The sequence below is a fragment of the Leptomonas pyrrhocoris genome (assembly GCF_001293395.1).
Source record: "Leptomonas pyrrhocoris isolate H10 chromosome Unknown, whole genome shotgun sequence".
In the NCBI taxonomy this organism is placed as follows: domain Eukaryota; phylum Euglenozoa; class Kinetoplastea; order Trypanosomatida; family Trypanosomatidae; genus Leptomonas; species Leptomonas pyrrhocoris.
In genome coordinates, this window is record NW_015438361.1 from 1,426,053 (window position 1) to 1,442,190 (window position 16,138).

General features: G+C 56.9%; 7 protein-coding genes across 8 annotated transcripts; all 7 read left to right on the forward strand.

Annotated features, from left to right (window-relative positions):
* Positions 1 to 450: 450 nt before the first annotated feature.
* On the forward strand, positions 451 to 1,697 carry ABB37_03591 (protein serine/threonine phosphatase putativee; the record flags this gene model as incomplete). 2 transcript variants are annotated; one of them, XM_015800987.1, is made up of 1 exon in its annotated part: positions 451 to 1,697. In XM_015800987.1, the coding sequence occupies exon 1, from the start codon at positions 768 to 770 to the stop codon at positions 1,695 to 1,697; it is 930 nt and encodes a 309-aa protein (XP_015660994.1). In that variant the 5' UTR covers positions 451 to 767. The 2 variants fall into 2 exon arrangements, with proteins under 2 accessions (XP_015660994.1, XP_015660995.1); XM_015800988.1 differs by having other exon boundaries at positions 465 to 1,697.
* Positions 1,698 to 2,437: 740 nt separating this feature from the next.
* ABB37_03592 (hypothetical protein) lies at positions 2,438 to 4,178 on the forward strand (the record flags this gene model as incomplete). Its single annotated transcript, XM_015800989.1, has 1 exon — positions 2,438 to 4,178. Exon 1 carries the CDS (start codon positions 2,634 to 2,636, stop codon positions 4,176 to 4,178), a length of 1,545 nt encoding a protein of 514 aa, XP_015660996.1. The 5' UTR covers positions 2,438 to 2,633.
* A 440-nt stretch (positions 4,179 to 4,618) lies between these two features.
* Positions 4,619 to 5,271, forward strand: ABB37_03593 (hypothetical protein; the record flags this gene model as incomplete). The annotated part of the gene is made up of 1 exon (XM_015800990.1): positions 4,619 to 5,271. The coding sequence occupies exon 1, from the start codon at positions 4,660 to 4,662 to the stop codon at positions 5,269 to 5,271; it is 612 nt and encodes a 203-aa protein (XP_015660997.1). The 5' UTR covers positions 4,619 to 4,659.
* A 534-nt stretch (positions 5,272 to 5,805) lies between these two features.
* On the forward strand, positions 5,806 to 6,255 carry ABB37_03594 (hypothetical protein; the record flags this gene model as incomplete). The annotated part of the gene is made up of 1 exon (XM_015800991.1): positions 5,806 to 6,255. The coding sequence occupies exon 1, from the start codon at positions 5,959 to 5,961 to the stop codon at positions 6,253 to 6,255; it is 297 nt and encodes a 98-aa protein (XP_015660998.1). The 5' UTR covers positions 5,806 to 5,958.
* Positions 6,256 to 6,748: 493 nt separating this feature from the next.
* On the forward strand, positions 6,749 to 8,076 carry ABB37_03595 (hypothetical protein; the record flags this gene model as incomplete). The annotated part of the gene is made up of 1 exon (XM_015800992.1): positions 6,749 to 8,076. The coding sequence occupies exon 1, from the start codon at positions 6,805 to 6,807 to the stop codon at positions 8,074 to 8,076; it is 1,272 nt and encodes a 423-aa protein (XP_015660999.1). The 5' UTR covers positions 6,749 to 6,804.
* A 563-nt stretch (positions 8,077 to 8,639) lies between these two features.
* Positions 8,640 to 10,561, forward strand: ABB37_03596 (hypothetical protein; the record flags this gene model as incomplete). The annotated part of the gene is made up of 1 exon (XM_015800993.1): positions 8,640 to 10,561. Exon 1 carries the CDS (start codon positions 8,744 to 8,746, stop codon positions 10,559 to 10,561), a length of 1,818 nt encoding a protein of 605 aa, XP_015661000.1. The 5' UTR covers positions 8,640 to 8,743.
* Positions 10,562 to 11,070: 509 nt separating this feature from the next.
* On the forward strand, positions 11,071 to 15,926 carry ABB37_03597 (putative Unc104-like kinesin; the record flags this gene model as incomplete). Its single annotated transcript, XM_015800994.1, has 1 exon — positions 11,071 to 15,926. Exon 1 carries the CDS (start codon positions 11,394 to 11,396, stop codon positions 15,924 to 15,926), a length of 4,533 nt encoding a protein of 1,510 aa, XP_015661001.1. The 5' UTR covers positions 11,071 to 11,393.
* Positions 15,927 to 16,138: the final 212 nt, after the last annotated feature.

Sequence of the window (16,138 nt, forward strand, 5' to 3'; positions counted from 1 at the left end):
AATTGGTGGCGGATGTGCAAACTTGCCATGTGTTATTTTCTCCGTTGTTGGTTTTCTGTACGTGAACGCGCACACTGGGCTGCTCAACCACTAACACACACACGTTTGCGAACGTGGGTGTGGCAACCGATGTATTCGAGATGACGTAGAGAAAGGCACGGCACCGCGGGAAGGCATATGAATGAAGAATCGAGCGAAGAAGGGAGCAGTAATTCTCCGTGCCTGTCGCTGAGCGCACACTCACACATGTGGTATTTACCTTTGCCGATGTGCCGCAACTCGCGGAGACAACTGCAGCAGGAGAACTGCGGGATTCAGGTCTTGTGCCGATTGAACGCTGCTGTTGCGCCTCGACTGTTTGGCGAGGCCTCTTTTGCGCTTGTGGGTGAATCACACCAGCACGCTGTTTTCCTTTCCTTTCGCTTTTACCTCCCGCCTCTCTCCTCCTTTAGTTGCTGTTGCACAGCCTCGTAGGTGAACGAGTAAATACTTCTGTTTACCTCTACACAGTTCCTGTGCGGTGGCCGTTGTTGTTGGTGTTGTTTGGCTCCTCACGAGGTGTCCTCAATGCGTCACAGGCCAAACGTAAACACTAGAAAGGGGGAAAACCCAACGTATTTCTACCACACCGCACTTTACTCTATTTCTTGTGGTTATTGTTGCCGTTGAGCTCGGGAAAAAATATATACATATTTGGTAGTTGATAATTAACAATACCTAGAACTAGAGAGAGAGTGACATACAAACGCAGACATAGTATAGGCGCCATGAATCTTGACGCGTGGGAAGAGCGGGTGCGCCGTGTGCAACCTCTCGAAGTGAAGGAGATGCAACTTCTTCTGCGGACCGCCGTGAACCTGCTGGTTGAGGAGAGCAACGTGCAGGCTGTCCGCCTCCCCGTCACCATCTGCGGTGATATCCATGGGCAGTTCCCCGACCTGCTCCGCCTGTTCGAAGTCGCCGGCGAGCTGAAGCGCGAAACGGTCAGCATGAACTACGTGTTCCTCGGCGACCTCGTCGACCGCGGGCGCAACAGCGTGGAAGTGCTGACCTTTCTCCTCGTTCTGAAGCTCAGGTATCCCGACAAGATCACCCTTATCCGCGGCAACCACGAAACGCGTCAGGTCACCACGATGTACGGCTTCTACGACGAGTGCGCGGAGAAGTACGGCACGGTAGAGATTTGGAAGCTGTGCACGGAGGTGTTTGACTGCATGCCGATTGCGGCTCTCATTGAAGGCAGAAGCCTGTGCATCCACGGCGGACTCTCGCCGGAGATTCGCGGTGTGGATCAGATCCGACTGCTCAACCGGCGCCAGGAGATCCCGAACGAGGGCCCGTTCTCAGATTTAGTCTGGTCCGACCCCGAGAACGTCGACGGCTGGGTGGTGTCGCAGCGCGGCGCCGGTTTCCTATTTGGTGCCTCCGTCACACGGGAGTTCATCCACCGCAACCGACTGAACCTCATCGCACGTGCCCACCAGCTCGTTCACGAAGGCTTCAAGTACCATTTCGATGAGGAGTACCTGTGTACTGTATGGTCGGCACCAAACTACTGCTACCGCTGCGGCAACTTAGCGAGTGTCCTCCGCATCTACGAGGACAACTCTCGCGAGTTTGTTGTCTTCAAGGAGGTGGATGCGCAGATCGCCGCGTCCGACGAGCCCAAAACAAAGGAGCCTGCCTACTTTCTGTGATGGCGAGAAGGAAGCTGTTTGTAGTTGATGACGGCGTGTGTCACGCACGCTGTTCTCTGGTGGTTTGATGGCTTTGGTTGATGCAAGTGAACGTGGTGACATTTGTGTGATTGTTGTTGCTGATTCGAGCACATCATTTTTGCGCCTTCACTATGTGCATTGTCGTTTCCGGTGCAGCGTTGCTTCTCTATCGAATGCGGTTGTATTTGCCGCGTAACACAGAAGAGACAGAGGCGGCGCCAAACCCCACTTCAGCACACTGGTGTGCGTGTGATTGTGGTCGAGCAGAGCGGACTGTAATGATCTGACTCGTCTTTTTTTTTCTTTTTCCTTTGCGCTTATCTCCTTACAGCTACTGATGCATTTCTTGTTCGCGGTTGGTTGAGCTCATCCAGCTAGTTGCGTGCTCTTCACCCAAGGAAATGGGAAAACCATCGTGGCAAGAAGCAGAGGAAGAGTTCTCGATCCCCTCAAAAAAGGAAAGAAACGAAGGCGTTGGTGGTTTGTCAAGAAAAGCCTGTACTACGCGTTTCGGCGTAAGCGGGTACGACTTCTATCACGATCTCAATGACGGCTGCTGCTCTCTTGTTGTGACTGACAAAAGGAAAAAAAATAGATGATATGTGATGCTAGTTTTTTTCTTTTTGCAGACGACGTGTCGGTGTTGGTATTGTGTGTTGTCTGCTGCCCCAATGTACCTTCTCTCCTTTTTCTGTTTGTCCTTGTCCTACTACTTTTGAAGGTCATATATATCCAAAGCTTGTGAAACGAGATATCGCATAGACGTAGCTGTCGCTCTTCAACATTGTTATTGACTCCCGTCACCTGCCTCGCCATTCGTAAATTTGATTGGATTCAGCACAAGAGGACAGCACCAAGCACACAAAGCACGCTGCACCACTCAAAACATAGATTTCTCCCTTTTTTTTAGAAACGATGGAAACGCAAGTGATTTCTCTGCTGAATTGCCGTCCTCTTCTGACGACTGGCGAGGCGGCGTGCCTTCTGAACGTGTCAGAGCAGGCGGTGCAGCCCGTTTTTGCAGCAGTTGCCAACGCCAACGCAGGCGCCTACACGCTGCTCGGCGGCACCGTGGAAGAAGCTGCGCGTGGAAGCACCACAATCACGAGAGTGACCATGCAGGCAGTGAAGAGTACCGACAACGAGACGTACGTGTACGCGTTGATGTCGCTGACCTACCCGGCACATGTTGCGGCTTCAGCTGTTCCGATCGCGCTGCGGCCCAGCGCCATCGACACCCTTCGCACCTACCCGGTGGTGTCGCGGGCCGTAATGGAAACTCGTCCATCCGGCGCCCCGTGTGCGGCAGCCCCCATCGCGCCAGCACCACCGGCGGTAAAAGCTGTCACCGCTGTTGAGCCAACCGCCGTGAAGCGGGAGGCTGTGAACTCCTCCGCTGGTTCTCTTTCTGCCGCAACCACCGTGTCCACGCCGTCGTTGCCCATCCCTGCGGCGGAGGCCTCGCCAGCTCCACCTGTCTTGAGGGCCATAGAGGTGCTGGCACCAACACCGGTGTCTGCACCGGAGACACCACTGAAGCAGGAACCGCCCCAAGAAGCGGCGGCTGTTGTGATGGAGGCACCTGTAGCCTCTGCACAGCGGAAGCCGACTATCTTTGACAAAATGAAGGAAGCCGCTGCCACAAAGCGGCCTCGTGAGGGCGACGATGCACCGGCCAAGGCGAAGAAAGCCGCGACGTCGAAGCCGAAAAAGACGGCGAAAACGGAGAACACAACGAGTCTGGCAAAGCTGGCGAGGGCATCGAAGAAGAAAGCGGGCGCGGCGGCCCCTCCGTCTGCTCCGCCCAACTTGAGCTTCTTAGATGAGGACGACGGAGATGCCACGCACGGCACCCACAACAGCGAGGAAAGCAGTCGGCACGATGCTCCGTTCGCGGTCTTTGAAGAGGCGCCCGTGCTGGACGTGGTGGAAGTGTCGGCGTCGAATGATGAGGTGATTCTGTGCGACGACGCGCCGCCGCTCGCCTTCCGTCCCGCAGAGCCCCTCGTCCCTCTCTCGCCCACACCGGGTAGGAAGGATGCAGCGGCGAAGAAGGCCTCCGCTGCGGTGGGGGAGGCCGGGGCTGCGCAGTGCACCCTCGGCTTCTTCTTCAACCCCGCCGTGGTAGAGTTTCAGAAGTCGTACGTGCGCGAGGTGCAGACGGAGACGAAGGTGGAGAAGGGCGAGTACATCTGCATCGATGTCCCTTGTTACAAGCACACGACCACGGGCGAGGTGATCAGTGAGGAGGAGTACCACAGACGGACGGCGCAGCTGGTTCGCGGGCGTGACGCACCAGCGGAGACGTCACCACGCACCTCGGCCGGTGCGGTGTCCGACGCCCCACCCAGTCCCGCAGCGAAGTCGGCGGCACGGAGTCCGAGCGACAAGGAATCGAAGGCCAAGTCGTCTTCCGCCCCTGCGAAGACATTGATGTCGTTCTTCAAGCCTGCCGCGTAATGAAGAAAGCGTCTTTTTCAAAATCTTGATATCTTCCTTCTGTGAGGGCTTCCTCTTTTCTTCTTCCTCTCTTGTGGCATAGAACACAACCATAGAAGGCACGTCTTGTGGCGATGGCATACACTCAACCTTTATTGTCTCCGTTTGGCTAAAAAAAGTTTTAAAATGTCCTCTGTGCTCTCCATTTGTGTTGCAGTTCCCCGTGCGTTGGTGAGGGACGTTACACCTGCGCGGTCTCTATCAGATGGACGGCAGCGGTGCTTTCCATGTCTCTGTGAAGGAAGGAGGCTGTGTCGTCGCCAAGGGGAACCGCTCGATATCACTTTTGTAGAAAGGGCACGAAGGCGGTTTCCCAACTCCGGCGGCAGCGATGCCCTCGGTCTCTGCAGCGCTACTCTCTTGCATTCTCCCTGCTTTCTGTTCTCTCTTCCACATCTGGAAGCCTTTCCCTCGGAAACAAGGGAAAACAGTTCTACTGGAGATGAGCAAGCAAGTGCTTCAAACGCTTCCGTTGGCGAAAGGGAAGGACATCCACAACCGCACGGCAAAGCTAGCCTTGTACAAGGAATGTCTCGCACTGGCCTACCTGGTGCGCGACCAACTGGTGCGGGAGCACACACTTCGCGAGGTGCGCGAGAAGTGGTTTGAGCACCGCGGGGATGGCGGTCACACCCTGCAGCTGCAAGTGGCGAGCTGCCTCGACCGCATCTCGTACGGACGCATGTGCCACTCCAAGGCACGGCAGCGTCTTCTGCCCAACGCCAGCGAGACGTACGACTGGGGGATTGTGAACCCGATGGAAAACCACGAGAAGCTTATCCGCCGTCGCGAGGAGCGGCAGAGCCCTGACGCATTCAATCACAGTCGAGGCAACCGCGACTTTGTGCCTGTGTCGAACTGGGGCTACGGCAACATGGACCCCGACGCGGTGGCGAAGCATAAGGAGCTGACGGACCGGCAGCACTTCATTGGGCCGCATTGGCGCGACCGGCCAAAGCCGATGGTGCTGGAGGACCTGAGTTTTGAGGAGGAGCTCTACGTTCACTTTCAAGCAAAACCGAAGATGCGCAAGACCCCCAAGAAACACTTTTAGTGCGACAGCAGCTCCCTTCTTTGTAACGGTCCTCTTCACATACGTATTCAACGTGCAAGCCAGATTATAGCGGTCAACGAGACACGTCACCGCGTTTAGGCGCTGCGGTGGTGAACAACCAGACCCCGCTGCGTCGGCTTTGGGCCTTCCTTTGACCATCTTTGGTTGTCTGCGTGTTGTCCTGCTTCGTACAACAGTTTTGTTCTCCCTTCCTTTAGGAAGCACTGGTTGTTGCTTTTCATCTATCTCAGCTGGTGTTGTTTGTTGCTTCTACACGAAAGAAAAAGAAATATTTAGCTGTAGCCCGCACGGTAGTTGATTGGATTTCAGCACCCTCATTATCCGTTGGTTGTTTGTGCAGTGGCCACGTGGTGCGCGGTGGGTCCTTGTCGCCCTTTGCACCCTTCCCCTGCCGGCATTTCCTTTGATCTCTGTGCAGTCACGTTGCCTCCATGGGAGTCGTGTTGCTGGAAGTGAAGCGATTGGAAAGAACTGTTCTCCGCCATCTACCTGTTTCGTTCCGCCTTCATCCGCAGAGGGATTTCCTGTTTTAACTTGCAACGCGCTGCCAACACCGTCACCACAAACTGCATCTCAACAGCACAGCTGTCTCGGTTGCGGACAACATTGAAGCGGTAGGTCTCTTTCTTGTTTGATTTAACAATTACTCTGCTTAAAAAAGAGGCAATGAGTCAGCTGTCTATTGTGAAGGATCAGATGCTGAGCCAGGGCATCAACCACTTTGTCGTCCTATCCTCCTCCGGTCAAGTAGTGGAATACAGCGGCGACTTTGAAAACAAAGAGAAACAGGTGCTGGCCTACGCCATCATTCAGCAGTGCTCCGCGCTCACAGTGCCCGGTGAAGCGATGAAGCGCACGACGATGAAGTTCGAGGACATCCTTTACGTTGCCACCACCGTGGAGGATGACAAGATGGTGTACGGCGTGGTGGCGAAGCGACCGTTGACGAATGCAACCATGTGAGCAAGTTGCAGGAGTATATTCTCCTTCGGGAAACGGAATGGGAGTGAACGGAATTGATAACTGCTGCTGCTTCCTTTTTACAATAATATTTGGATTTTCTTTTTCTTGATCGCATTGCGATGTTACACGGCGGGTGTGCGCTCAGCTTTCTCCTTTGCGTGATGCGGTGTTTGCTTCAGTCTTGATGGAAACGGATTTAAATATTTACATGTATAGAAGAGACGTGCCCAGCAACTGCGTGATGATTCTCTTTGTGTTGTTTTCGTTGTTTTTCCAGGGTTGTCAGCTCGTTGCGCCGCCTGTGAGTATACCTTCGCCAGCAATAAAAAGAAAGGTGCTGACCGTTTGTGGTTTTGCCTCGCATCAGACTTTGTCACTGCGAAGTGGGTAACTGTTCTGTTTTTCTCTTCGTTGTTCTCTTCCTATTCCTCACATTTTCCCTTTTCTTCTCTTCTTGCGGCGTTGCTCGGCGCACCCTCCTGCCCTCCCGGCAAGATGGACAAGCACGTTGGAGCAGACACACATCAGCACTTTATAGATCTCTGCACAATGATCACGGCAAGCGCCACGGCGTACGCCCTTGTCGCTCAAGAAAAGCAGTACCCTTTGCAGATTGGCAAGAATGTGGTGGGCCGCAGCAACGTCCCGGTAGAGGGTGTTTCGTTTATTAACTTGGAATCGCCTCTGGCTGCCATCAGCCGTATGCAGGCATTCGTGGACGTCGCCGCGAACGGGGACGCGTGGGTTAGCGACTGCAACAGCACTAACGGCACCTTCCTCAGCGTACGTCCGGGTCCTGGTGTTCGACTGGAGACCAACCGTTACTACCAGCTCACGCCTGGGTGTCGCATCGTGTTTGGCGATGTGGAATGCACCTTTGAAGCTCTTGGCAGCACGCCTCACACGCCTGAACGAACCACCGCCTCACCGGCGAGCTCCGCGGCGCGGGCCTCGCGCAAAACAGAGCGCATCGACGTCATTGGGGCGTCCACGGACAGCATCGGCAAAGCACCGCGATCGAAGCGTGAGGACAACTGGAAGGCGCCACACACTGATGACACGAAGGTGCATCGGGGCGACATACCCTACCTCGACGAGAGCGTCAGCTTCTCACAGGATCACAACGGTGTCGCAGCCGCATCGCCAGCGGAGAAAGAGAAAGGAAGGAATACCGCGAACCGCAGCTCACCGGCCGCGTCCTCATCTCCCGCTCCGGCGAAGAAGGGGAAGAAAGAAACCGCGACCGGCTCCTCCCCTTCGCGCGCCAAGGAAACCAAGTCGTCGCCTCAGTCTGCGGGTCAAACGGCTGGTCCGCCGGTTGTCTGCCTGACCGGCATGGATAGCGATGAGCGGACGGCCATCACTAAGCGGGTGCGACAGCTGAAGGGGCGCGTGGTGGAGGACATTACCAAGGCAAACCTTCTCGTCGTCGCCACCCCGCCGGTGCGCACGCCGAAGTTCATCATTGCGGTCGCGCGCGGCGTCCCGGTCGTGTCGGTCAGGTACATTTGCAATGACCAGGCGGAGCTGGAGGACGCGCGACGCCACATCGTTGGCCTCAAAACGCCACAGCACACGTACACAGCAGCGGCCTTGGAAAAGGTGATTTATCGAAAAGACCATCGACCGCTGCTGAAGGGCGTGCGCGTTAACGTGTCTGCGCTATCAAGTAAAACGAAAGGTGTAGCGACGGAGATCATCACCGCGTCGGGCGGCGAAGTGGATCGCACCAAGAAAGGCGACGCTCTCCACGTCACTGATGATCGGCTGGACGCCTTGTACGACTCTATTCTGCGAGGCAAAGTGCCACAGTCGCTGTGACGAACCAAGTGAGGCGAACTCGAACAAGGTGAAGGGAAGGACAGCGATCATACGTGTACGTTCACGGCAGTTGATCGTGACGCCTTCACTCTTGAGTTTCGTGTGCGCGTTGTTCGCTCGTGCGACTCTTCACATCCTCGGCAAGTGCGTTGAATCTCGTAACGGAACCGCTTTAGTGCACTGCGATCCAGCCAACTTCTGCGAACAAGAAAAGGTCACTATTAAAAGCTCCATTTGCCTTCTCAAACGACGCGGGGGGGGGGGGTTCGCTTCGGAGTCATTGAGCTTTTTCTCTTTTTACCCATGCGCTCTCTCTCTTGGACTCGTCTTGAAGAGAGCATACGGTAGTCTCCCGACACGAGTGCGCGTTGTGAACTCTCTTTGTGCAGGCGTTTTTCCTTCACCTGTTCAACAGGTCCACTCCAATGGCATCTTCAGCAACAGGGCCAATATGATATCAGTACGAGGTTGTGGTAAAACTTTCGCCTTCTCTTCTTTCCTCTTCCGTTGTTCTGTGAGAGCGCTCCCCCTCCGCTCCTCTCACGCGTTGCACATCCATCTGCAGAACCAAGGCACAAATACGCAGCTTCCTCCACTGCGGTCTGCTCCACCGCCCGCGGCGCCCAAACACTAAGCGAACACCACCACAAAAAAACCGTCGTAAGCTATGTCAAACAAGCGAAGACGCTGCTCGTTAGACATTTTGGGTGGCATTGACGATCTCCTCGGCATCTCCGCCGTGTCCCCGCTGACGTCCTCTGCGTGCGATGATGAACAGAACGCTTCTTTTTCGCGTGATAACGAACCACGAAGCTCACACAAGGTGGACGGAGAGGAGCGCTTTGCCGGCTCTTCTCCCGTGCGGAAATGTCTGCGTGCGTGTTACTCCCCTGCGAGCACGCCATCCTCCTCGACTGCTCCCTCCGTCGGCACCAACACCTCCGTTGCAACGACAATAGACGGCTTAGGCGGCGACGAAATCGACTTACTGCGCCGCAGGGATGAGGAAATGGCGGACATGGCGCTCTTTCTTGCCAAAGCCATTGGCGAGGCACCGTCGCAGCTGTCCCTGAGCGAACTGGTCAGCTTTCTGGAAAAGGTCGGTGTTCCGCGAGTCCTGCTCGCCTTGAAGCGTGCGGAGGCCACGGAGGCGTTTGTGGATGCCCTCTTTCGTGCGCACCCGAATCAGGCGCAACGCGTCCTCCTTCTTCGGCTCCTTTTGGAGTTCCTTCACTTTGTCGAGGCCGAAGTCTTTTTTCAAAGAGGCGTAATAGTCTTTCTGGTAGAGTCGCTGGCTCCACCCGACACTTCTCAACCATCGGCGAGCATGCCGTCGTCATCGCTGAGTGCGGCGGTGCACTGGTCCGCGCGAAAGAAATGCGTGTCTCCGTCCGTTGCATCAGTGAGCGGTGCATCTTCACCGTCACCCACGGAAAGTTGCAGCGACGAACTGGATGATCGCACGCAGGGGCTCTGCCTTGCCAGCTCTACGGACGCTTCGTCTTCTGCCACTAACGCTACCAGCGCCCTGCTCTCTCTTAAGGCGTTGCTCACACTTGTGTTTCAACACAATAGAAGCCTCCATCTTGCGAGTCCGTCAGCCTTTTCGGTTTCTCTGAGCTTTGCCCACGCCGGCGGTTTAGAGCGCGTTGGCCAACTGCTGCTCAATGAAAACGAGCGCGAGTGGACGCTGTCGCTGCTGGAGGTGCTAACCACCACCGATGTGCTGCGACGCGAGGGAGGGCGACTGCTGCAGCTCGTGCCGGCGCTGGTGGGCCTACTCAGCACGGTGGCTCAAGCTGCGCAGGTGTCTGTACTGAAAGTCATAACGAACATCACCAATCTCGTGCCGTCCGCCCTCTCAGAGACCGACACAGCGCAGACATTTGCGGAGTTTATTCAGCGCGTTCTCCTCCAGCCCAGCGTGGACGGTGACTTGGATGGACGGGAGACGTTTGCGCTCTGCTGCGCCATCAACGTGGTTAAGCACGAGGCAAAGGAGGGCTCTGCCGTGCAGCCCACCTTCACCCGCGCCATTATGGCCTGCGCAGAACTTCTTCCCGCGCTGGCGGAGAGCATGACAAAGCGCTACCGCTGCAGTGACGCAGAGCAACTGGTGCTGAGTGGATACACGGCTCTTCTCTTAGGTGCGCTGTCGTTGGTTGACGTGGGGGACGCGGAGATCTCCAGTCTGCGCGTGCCAGTCATGACAGCCGTTGCGGCGGCCTCTCGAGGGACGCGTATCGGTAAATCCACAGATCGTCAGCCCATGCGAATGGTGGCGGCGATCATTCAGGAGTTTCTTCTTTTTCAGAGCTCCTCCGGCACGTTGACGAAGGAGGCGCTGGTGGACACGGATTTTCTCGTGAGTCGCATTCGACAACACAGCCGCATCGTGGTGGCCAATGCCACGGAAAGTGAAGCTTCACCGAGCACAGCAGAAGACAGTGGTGACATGGAGGTAACGCTAGGTGATATGTTATAGAAACAGATGAAGGAAAGGGAGAGGGGGTGAAGCGAGAGGTTTTTGTGTTGATGTCATGCGTGTGTTCGCGCATAGAATGGTTTCAAGTCTGTCGTTTGAGCCATACAGGCATCGCTGTATACGTCACGCGTTGCCGTGGCTGCGTTGCACCTCAAAGGTCTCCGCAAGCGGTGCGATCATCTTACAAAAGGAAAAAATACTGCGAACTTGAGAAGTAAAGCGATGCTTTATATTGAATAATTCTTATCTGGATTATCATAATGGCTGCCGTTGACAACGCTCAATCCGCCAGAGTTGCGAGCACTTGATCCGGCTGCTGCTTTTCGAGTTTCACGGAATGCCCTACACCGGATGCTGTACAAAACACATACATATGCGATATGCGATGTAAACGGCTTCTGAACGGAAGCAAAGAGGGCAAAACGCACTGGGGCACCTGCGCTCCATCAAAGCAATTTGTGCAAACCACCAGCTATCCTGCACCACATCTTGGCTCCTTTCTTTCTCACAGTGTACTGGAATCGCCTTGCGACGAGGCAGCCTGTGCTCCGCGAAGTGACAGGATCTGCTTCGGAGCGCACACACCTATACAAAGTGCGGCCTCCTTTGCCGCACAAGGTGCGTGGTGAGCAGTTCGTTGAATACAACCAATGACCTCCGTGACGAGTGCCACGCCTCACTTTTGTTGTTTGAAATACACAACCAACCTCACAAAGATACACGCCGCTTTTTTTCCTTTCTGGTCGGCACCATTTTTCACCGCTGAGCGGCTTTTACCCTCCACGTCCATCGAACGGTCATTTGACTCGCTCTCCGCTACAGCATCCCGATCATGTCCGTGAGAGTCGCAGTTCGGACTCGCCCACTCAGCGAGAACGAGTTGAAGACCAACGCCGAGGTAATCGTCCGCATGAACGGGAATGAGGTCTCCGTAGTTGAATCCGTGGAGGGGTACGGTGGAACGTTCCTGTACGACAGCGCGCTCTGGTCGACAGGTCGGGTCGTCGAAGGGTCCTCGAATGCGGAGGCGTCGCAGGCGTACGTGTACGACGCCATCGGCGCGGAGCTCCTTGAGCACATCATGACTGGCTACAACGGCTGCATCTTCGCCTACGGGCAGACCGGCAGCGGAAAGACGTACTGCATGATGGGCACCACCGAGAGCGCCGGTCTCATCCCGCGCATTGCGCAGAACCTTTTCGAGGCGTCAGCGGCGCTGCGCAGCGAGAACGTGGAGGTCTGCGTCGAGGTCTCCTACTACGAAATCTACAATGAGAAGGTGCGCTGCCTGCTCCGGCCGACGCAGGGCGGCTACGACGACACGCAGCTGCGCGTCCGCGAGCACCCCAAATACGGCCCGTTCATCGAAGGACTCGCCAAGTTTGTGGTGCGCACGCAGGGGGAGTTTCTGAAGCTCATGAGCGACGGCAATAAGGTGCGCACGACGGCCTCCACCGCGATGAACGCGACCAGCAGCCGCTCACACGCCGTCTTCGCCATCACACTGACGCAGAAGCAGAAAAAAGGCATCCTCGTCACGCAGAAAACGTCGCGGCTCAACCTGGTCGATCTCGCCGGCAGCGAGCGGGCCTCCAAGTCGCTGGCGACGGGGAAGCGGCTGACGGAGGGATCGAGTATCAACTTGTCGCTGACGTGCTTAGGCAACGTCATCAGCGCTCTGGCGGAGGTGGAGGAGACGGGAAAGAGCCGGCACATCCCGTACCGCGACTCGACGCTGACGTGGATTTTGAAGGACAACCTTGGCGGCAATTCCAAGACCGTCATGCTCGCCACCATCAGCCCCTCCTCCATGCAGTACGAGGAGACGATGAGTACGCTGCGCTACGCGGAGCGGGCGAAGAAGATTGTGAACAAGGCCGTCGTGAACGAAACAAACAACAACGAGCTCGTCGCGGCGCTGCAGAAGGAGATTTCCTTCTTGAGGAGTCAGCTGGTCAGCGCGTCAACGAACGAGCGGGAACGCCTGCTGGAGGAGCTGGAAGCCAGCGAGGCCGTCAAAAAGGAGCTCACCTCCTCGCTAGAGGAGAAGCTGGCCGACACGAAGCGTCTCATGGAGGAGCGAGAGGAGTACATGCGAGGGCTCGAGGCGAAGCTGAACGCGCAGATGGAGGAGATCGAACATTTGCGCGTTGCGAACGACGAAAAGGAGCGGCGTATCGATGCGCTGCTTCGTCGCATTCAGAGCCTCGACGTCGCAGGCAGCGAACCCAACAGGGAAAAGGTGGAGGAGATCCGGGAGCAGGTGGCAGCTTTGGAGCAAGAGCAGAAGGCGACCGAGACGCACATGCGCGAGCGTCAGAAGCAGATTCGCGGCTCCATCGGCGTGTCAGAAAACGACGACGACGGCCCATCGTTTTCCTTGGCTGCCTCATTGGCGCCCCCCTCGGCACGGTTTCCACCTGCGACGACGGCGCAGCTGCCGGCGTTTGAAGAACAAGGGGCCGATGAAGCAGAGCTGCCGACAGCGGTAAGAGCTGCAATCCAGCGGAGTCGCACCTCCTCCATCGCGCAGTTCAACATCGAAGAGGAGCCGTTGGCAGAAGCGATGGAAGAGGCGGACGATGACCTCACTTTAGAGTCCCACCACGAGAGCGTGGATGAGGGCCTGGCGGCCGACGAGGACTTAATCTTCGACGACGAACTCGAAATCTCCGCGCCGGCTGACTCCGACTTGGATGAGTTGCTCGTGGACGACTCAGATTTGCGGGTGCCGCCAGACAGCGCCGAATCAGAAAGGAAGGAGGCGCCGAAGGAGGAGGTAGGAGTGCTGCGTTCCGACTCTGCTGACGCTCTGACGGAAGAAGAGAAGCCGGGAAAACGATCGGTGGAGGTTCAGGTAAGTGCGACGGCCGCAGAAGCAGCGGCGACGCCGTTCCCTCGTGGGGATACCTCTTCGCAGATAGACGCACCTGCTCTACTATTGCCGACGAGCAACGCTTCACGAACGGTATTGCAGGACGCGCCATCTCCTTCACCACCGCATCAGCCTCTGTCCCCTTCCCTATCCCCCCTTCCCTCTCCCGCGGTCTGTGACACGAAGATGGAAGAGGTGGCGGCAAACAATGAAACGGCAGCTGCAGCCACCGCGGCCCCCGTCCCCCGCGCCGAATCACTCTCTTCACAGCAGCCAACGCAGCAAGGTGCGACCATCATCGAGATGCAGGTCGCCCTGGAGGAGTTCTTCACCAAGTCACGCGACCGACCCGAGATCTACGCACCCAACGAGCACACGGCGCAGCTTGTCATTCCTTCTCATGCCTTGCCCAACAACCGCTTTCTGCGCGAGGCCTTCCGTGTCTCCAAGATGCGCGAGACGGATGTGCTAAAGCACAAGAAGGACCGTATCTGGGAAATTGACATGTTCAGCAGCCGCTTCAGCAACCTGGACACGGCCGGCGTGAAGTCGTTCGATCTTCCAACGATGAATTTGTTTCGTGTCGAGAAGAACGCGACGCACTCGCGGCGTCTCGCGCTGTACTTCTTTGACGCCCCGCACCCGTACGAGCTGGAGTTCACCTCGACAGCACGTCGCCAGCAGTTCTTTGAACTTTCCATGCTGCTGCGTCGCAACTCCATTCTGTGGTGCCCGTCGCTTTGCCTGGACGGCGAGAACGACGTGACAATTACCGTTCGGGGCACCACCATTGACCGCCCGAGCCACAACGGCATTCCCGTCAGCGGAGAGGTGAAGATGACGGTGGCACGCATGCCGTACGAGGTGATCGACCTGTGGTACGGCTGCTTCTCCCTTGACAACAAACCGCTGCCGCACAGCACGGCAGTCTTCAGCGGCTACCTTCCTAAAGAGCAGCGTGAGATCTACGTGATCGGAGTCACCGACGTGCCCGCCTCCCTTCTCGGGACAGACGAGCTGGGGCGCTACTTTCTGGCGTACTTGGGGACGGTCACGTACTTTGTTCTCGCCAACACTGCGATCACCTCGAAGAAGCACCAAGCAAACAATGCCGTGCTGGTGCTGTGCAAGCGCTCTTTTATTGTGCGGGTAGCCAACATCGAGCTCTTCGACAACGTCGCCGTCCACAAAGACGGCGTCCACAGAGGCGACTTCAGCGCAACCGGGTGTGCCCTTCGCATCAACGAATCCTCGATCGGCATCATTTTGGTCAACACGAAGCCGGGCAGCTACACCCCATCTACCCGGGCCGCGTGTATTCGCACACTTCTCTCCAGCTTTCCATTTGCTGACGCTGCGGTAGACATTTCGATGCGGTTCGACTACTTTGTGGTGTCCGGCGCCTTCCACTTCGGCGGCGACTTTAGCGCCGAGGACGCGTTGATCCGCGAGATTCTGTCGGATAATCTCATGTCGAACATGCGCGAGATGGAGCCAAGCGCGACGCTGCGCTGCTCGACCGCGCCGCTGCGCATTTTCTACTCCGTGCGGCCGAGCGTCTCGCGCATGGACGTCTCCGCGTACTCGACGTCGCGTGCGCTGGGCCTCGCCAACGCGTTTATCGCGGCGGATGTGTTTTGCCAGCGCTCGTTTCTCAGCCTCTTTGGGGAAACGGTGCCGCACGTGCAGATCCTCCTCGAACGGGTGACTGTCAGCGGAGCGCGACTGCCCTCCATCGGCGGAGCTGAGCTCCAGATTTCAATGGACGCCGCGGAGGGCTCCCCCATGTACTACCAGCTGACGAAGCGGGACGGCAACTACATCATCCCCGTTTTCACTGAGCCGTGTCTTCAGCCTTGCGTCAGTAACCTCGAGTATCTGCGCCTGCAGACGCTCACGTTCACCGTTCTCGGCAGCGTGGGGTCGATGGAGGCGCACAAGCGCATTGTCGTCGCCTCCGGGGTGTTTCCGCTGAAGTCTGTCGTCCTCGCAGAGCCCGCCCTGCTGCACATCCCTCTCTACTACCGAGGGTGCACTGTGGGTAAGCTGACGGCCGTCCTCCACCAACTGTACTACGAGCGCAACAGCGCCGAGGTCAGCGCGCTCGGCTTCCACGACGCGCGGTGTGTGACGCTTGTCACGTGTTTCGAGAACGAGATCCGTCGACCCAGCGGCAGGTGGGTGCCGGCCTCCCCTGTGGAAGGCGGCGTGTGCCATTTCTCCTCGCACGACCCAACGCAGGCGCGCGAGCGAGACGAGTTTCTGCTGCCCGATCCGCACACGTGGCGCTGGCTTACGGAGTGGCAGCACGACCAGCGCGAGGACGACTCGCAAGGTTGGGTGTACGCAGATGGGGTCGAGGCGGAGCTGCAACTCACCGCCACCGCGACCACCAGCATCCGACGCCGCCGGTGGACGCGGATGATGCAAGCCAGCAACCCCATTGTCTACCACGGCTACCTCGCGCAGAAGCTATCGGATGGTGCGTAAAGTCCACTCGCCGACAATGGAGAAGCAGCTTTCTCATCCATCACGCTTTTTTTCTCCACTGACACATCTTTGCCGCCAGTGAGTTGTGCGTTGCAGGCATGACGGCCTCTTTTTGCTGTTCTCTCAACACCGCTGTTCTCTTTCGATATATTTCCTTCCAACGTTTGCGTTTCTCGCCAGGAGTCAAAATACGATAAAAGAGGATATTTTCG